We start from the raw sequence: 5,887 nt of genomic DNA on the forward strand, positions 1-5,887 counted from the left end.
CCATAGTTTGACCTGACCATAGTTTGACCTGACCGTAGTTTGCTCTGACCATAGTTTGCTCTGACCATAGTTTGACCTGACCATAGTTTGACCTGACCACATAGTGACCTGACCACATAGCGACCTGACCACATAGCGACCTGACCACATAGTGACCTGACCACATAGCGACCTGACCACATAGTGACCTGACCACATAGCGACCTGACCACATAGCGACCTGACCACATAGTGACCTGACCACATAGCGACCTGACCACATAGCGACCTGACCACATAGTGACCTGACCACATAGTGACCTGACCACATAGCGACCTGACCACATAGTGACCTGACCACATAGCGACCTGACCACATAGCGACCTGACCACATAGTGACCTGACCACATAGCGACCTGACCACATAGTGACCTGACCACATAGCGACCTGACCACATAGCGACCTGACCACATAGTGACCTGACCACATAGTGACCTGACCACATAGTGACCTGACCACATAGCGACCTTACCACATAGCGACCTGACCACATAGTGACCTGACCACATAGCGACCTGACCACATAGTGACCTGACCACATAGCGACCTGACCACATAGCGACCTGACCACATAGCGACCTGACCACATAGTGACCTGACCACATAGCGACCTGACCACATAGCGACCTGACCACATAGTGACCTGACCACATAGCGACCTGACCACATAGTGACCTGACCACATAGTGACCTGACCACATAGCGACCTGACCACATAGCGACCTGACCACATAGTGACCTGACCACATAGCGACCTGACCACATAGTGACCTCACCATATTGAATCTGCTAATAATGAACTGAACAGCTCTACTACTAATATAAAACACCTCTGGAGTATGTGAAGTGTGGGTATGGAATATGTGGAATGTGGGTATTGAATATGTGGATTACATATATGGGATAAGTAGGGTGCGGGTATGGATTGTGGATATGGATTATGGATAGAACAATTGGAGGTGGGTATGAAAAAGTTATCGAGGAGGGAACCAGGAGCTGGAGTTCAAGAGGCGAGGCCCAGGAGTCGGAGCTCAATACCCACAAACGCTGTTAACTTACTCTTACTTAACATGTATTTTCAATGATACAGTTACAAATAATCATATTATCACTAATATTGATAAAAGCATAGACACTAATTGCAATAATATATATATATATATATATATATATATATATATATATATATATATATATATATATATATATATATATATATATAAAATTTCCCAATTTTCCTTCGATACAATTTTCTCCCTATTAGTAGTTTTTATTGCTTCCCCCATTTCTTGACGTTTAAGATCAAAATAGGATCTAAAATTACCATTAACATTCCTGTTATCTTAAAACAAAAAATGGCTTTCAAAAACAATTTATTTTTTGAAATAAATTGTGAAATCTAACCAAACAAAGGCCAAACGTCAGCAATATATATAGATAACTCAAACAAAATCGTGAATATTTGATAAAAATAATAATATCGGAATTCTAATCACATGTGGCCGGGATATCCATAAATTTCCATAAATTTTCGGCATAATTTACATAATTTAGTGGATATTGATTTGTGATAGCGAACATCCTCCCCTGGAAATCCGGAAAGCATCGTTCGCTGTAATGACTACCATCTGATTAACATACAAATAGACCTGCTACTGTTGTTGCTGTTGCAACTACTGCATGCTCCATAGTATCTTTGTTGTATTTAATATAATACTTTGTTGTATAATATCTGTTGTATTTTGTATCTTAAGTGTTATGGATTTTCTTAGTTCTATTGTATTTTCTATTTTTGTCTAATTTGTTCAACTATTTTTGTTAATTTGGTTAATATTTGATTGTTTTCCTATTTTCGAAACCACTACAGTATTGTAGCTGTTGTATAATGATCCTTTGTGTTGTAGTTGTCCCAAATGTATTGGGCTTGTTGGCATTTTATTTTGTCAAGCTTCAGTGTTGTGAAGACATCAGTGTTGTGAAGACTTCAGTGTTGTGCAGACATCAGTGTTGTGCAGACATCAGTGTTGTGCAGACTTCAGTGTTGTGCAGACTTCAGTGTTGTGCAGACGTCAGTGTTGTGCAGACATCAGTGTTGTGCAGACATCAGTGTTGTGCAGACTTCAGTGTTGTGCAGACATCAGTGTTGTGCAGACTTCAGTGTTGTGCAGACGTCAGTGTTGTGCAGACATCAGTGTTGTGCAGACATCAGTGTTGTGCAGACTTCAGTGTTGTGCAGACTTCAGTGTTGTGCAGACTTCAGTGTTGTGCAGACTTCAGTGTTGTGCAGACATCAGTGTTGTGCAGACTTCAGTGTTGTGCAGACGTCAGTGTTGTGCAGACATCAGTGTTGTGCAGACATCAGTGTTGTGCAGACATCAGTGTTGTGAAGACTTGAAGACAAGACAGTGTTGAGGAGACAAATTTTCATGTTGTGTGTTTCCTCCAATAAAAGTTTCACCAGTCTAATTCTAAACTACAAGTACGGCTGTAATTCATTTCAGTCACATCTACAATGTTGTGTATGATATTCAAAGTCTAAATCTAAATTAAAACTCATAGTCTAGAGATGTGTAATAATATATGATGCATTCAGGTTTAAGCTCAAGCTAGAGGTGGCAGCTTTAACCAGCAAGCTTCAGTAGGTGGACAAGAATGTTTAATTTTTAATATTCCGATGTTGGGAATAATGCCAACACAATATAGAGAGCATCGACTGTAGAGGCTTATTGGTAGCAGCAGCAAGCAGCAGCAGCAACAATGATAGCAACAGCAACAATGATAGCAACAGCAACAATGATAGCAACAGCAACAATGATAGCAACAGCAACAAAAACAATAGCAGCAACAAAAACAATAGCAGCAGCAACAACAATAGTAGCAGCAGCGGAGGCAGCAAATACAGTAGCAGTAGCAGCAACAGTAGCAGAAGCAGCAAATACAGTAGCAGTAGCAGCAACAGTAGCAGAAGCAGCAAATACAGTAGCAGTAGCAGCAACAGTAGCAGAAGCAGCAAATACAGTAGCAGTAGCAGCAACAGTAGCAGAAGCAGCAAATACAGTAGCAGTAGCAGCAACAGTAGCAGAAGCAGCAAATACAGTAGCAGTAGCAGCAACAGTAGCAGAAGCAGCAAATACAGTAGCAGTAGCAGCAACAGTAGCAGAAGCAGCAAATACAGTAGCAGTAGCAGCAACAGTAGCAGAAGCAGCAAATACAGTAGCAGTAGCAGCAACAGTAGCAGAAGCAGCAAATACAGTAGCAGTAGCAGCAACAGTAGCAGAAGCAGCAAATACAGTAGCAGTAGCAGCAACAGTAGCAGAAGCAGCAAATACAGTAGCAGTAGCAGCAACAGTAGCAGAAGCAGTAAATACAGTAGCAGTAGCAGCAACAGTAGCAGAAGCATAACAGTACAAATGATAAAATACACATTAAAACACTGAATAATATCAAAATCATTGCAATATTTACAAATAAAATACATTTATTTGTTGTCTACAAGGCCAAAATAAAGTAAACAATATACTAAATTATAAATAAAGTACAAGACAAGAATAAGCCACTAATAAATAACATAAAGCTTGCAGCATCTTCAGATATTTGTGTTATACATCTTAGCAGCGAGAGAGCAGCCTCTGGCCATAAACAAAGATGAAGGGACTTATCTCCGCCTGAGAGTCCCACAGTCACTGCAAAGTCTTGAAATTTATCAGTCTTATTCTTGCTTAATTTCAGTACCTTCCACCCTTACAATTTTTCCTAATAAAGTGAAGAGTTTTTTTCTATCTCGGTCTAATGCTAAAGTCTTGATTCAGTCTTATTCTTGCTTAATTTCAGTACCTTCCACCCTTACAATTTTTCCTAATAAAGTGAAGAGTTTTTTTCTATCTCGGTCTTTATTAGATAAGATCAAAACAATATGTAATAAATATATGGGAGAGAATAAATTAAATTAATAATTACTAAGAAAGTTAGTAAATAATGAGGCAAATTAAAGCCAAATAATTCCTCAAGTCATGACGGGATATTTGCCGGGGTGTTAAAGGAATGCACGGAGGGGCTAATACAACCCTTGTCAAGCACATTCAGTAAATCACTGGTGCTGGGTAATGGTCCAGAATTGTGGCTGGTTTAGAACGTGTTCCCAATTTGTAAAAGGGAAATAGATCACTGGCATGTAACTGTCGTCCAATTAGCTTAACACCCATTATGGGAGACAGAATTGAAACGATAATCACCAGTTCCATTCGTACTCAGCTCGCCATTCGTACTCAGCTCGTCATTCGTACTCAGCTCGCCATTCGTACTCAGCTCGCCATTCGTACTCAGCTCGTCATTCGTACTCAGCTCGCCATTCGTACTCAGCTCGCCATTCGTACTCAGCTCGCCATTCGTACTCAGCTCGCCATTTGTACTCAGCTCGCCATTCGTACTCAGCACTCGTACAACACAGTAAATTAGAAATATTTACAAAAAACTTGTAAAAAATATTTACATGGACGAATTTAGCCTCGTTCTGTCCAAAGATTTGATGGAGTTAGCTGTGGAAAAGATTACGATATCTTTGAACTTCAGCAAGTTCAATTTTGAACTTTGATGCACCTGAACTTCTGCAAGGTTTCTGATTTTGCTCAATGAGAGATATTGATAAGGAGAGAATGAGGATCATGAGTCATCATGGTCCTCATTCTAGTCCCCTAAAAGGGAAGGGAACTATCAGGAGAAAGCCTTAAGTCATTATGACTATATAGCACTGGGAAGAGGTCAGGATAAGGATTTGGGATGGGACGGAGGAAAGGAATGGTGCCCAACCACTTGGACGGTCGAGGATTGAACGCCGACCTGCATGAAGCGAGACCGTCACTCTACCGTCCAGCTTTATTATCGTTAGAAAAAATTATTATATTGGAAATTGTAAGTACGCATCATGCCAAAATTAAAAATTTTTTTTAATTATAATACTTATTCTCTAAACCCCAAATTTGAAGGCTTATTTTCCGTAGAGTTTATGGAAAGTGTGTTAACGAAACAGTACAAAACGTCCACTAGACTGTGCGACACAGTGGTTGCAAGGATCAGGTTGGGTTACCGTTACCTGTGGCAGGTGGCTGCAGGTTACGGGTCTCCCAATCCTGAGCACTCCAGTTGCAAACTCTGTGAGCAGGAACTACGGCATGATCTCCCGCACTACATTACTGAATGCCCAGTTATTAGACCTTTCAGACCAGTTGGCATGAGGTACCTGGAGCTTTGCAATTACTTTATTGACTCTCGTATTCTTGAAGATATCCTCACAGTATACCCAAAATTTGCCAGTGCAGGCTATTAAATACATGGCTCCGTATGACTAACCATCCTGCGAGATGGGTGACTTGTATTACCACTGCTACCTTATTCACTCTTGTGTTGATGATATCCTCAAAATGCATCCGGAGTCTGCCAGTGCAGACCGCTTATCACATGCCTCTGTAAGACTAACCATCCTGTGTGATGGGGATTTTTTAGCATCACCTAGTTAGCTTTTTTGACACACTGTACTCCACTTCATATAGTCTAGGGTAGATGCACTAATGCAGATGTACCTAATGTGTTAATAATAAAATAATAAAAACCGGCTATATAAAGTGTTCTTATCAATTTTTATATAACAGAATTTGTCTGTCTGAAGTAGGAGGCCAAACACTTCAGGCTAGACTTGCCCAACTTTCACACATGAAACACTGGAGATACACGAGTTTCATGGGCCAGTCGCGGTCGGACCAAGTGCCAGACTTTAAGAACTATCGAAATGTTAAGTGCTCCCCAACTTCCCCTGCGATTTTCATTGTCTGAAATAAAATCATGAGTTATGA

General features: G+C 40.4%; 1 protein-coding gene across 1 annotated transcript; it reads left to right on the plus strand.

The window, feature by feature from the left end:
* Nucleotides 1–2,852: 2,852 nt before the first annotated feature.
* LOC138371414 (antifreeze protein Maxi-like) lies at nt 2,853–3,443 on the plus strand. Its single transcript, XM_069336227.1, has one exon. The coding sequence runs from the start codon at nt 2,853–2,855 to the stop codon at nt 3,441–3,443; it is 591 nt and encodes a 196-aa protein (XP_069192328.1).
* The last annotated feature ends 2,444 nt before the right edge of the window (nt 3,444–5,887 follow it).

This window comes from Procambarus clarkii, chromosome 4, assembly GCF_040958095.1.
Source record: "Procambarus clarkii isolate CNS0578487 chromosome 4, FALCON_Pclarkii_2.0, whole genome shotgun sequence".
Classification (NCBI taxonomy): Eukaryota; Metazoa; Arthropoda; class Malacostraca; order Decapoda; family Cambaridae; genus Procambarus; species Procambarus clarkii.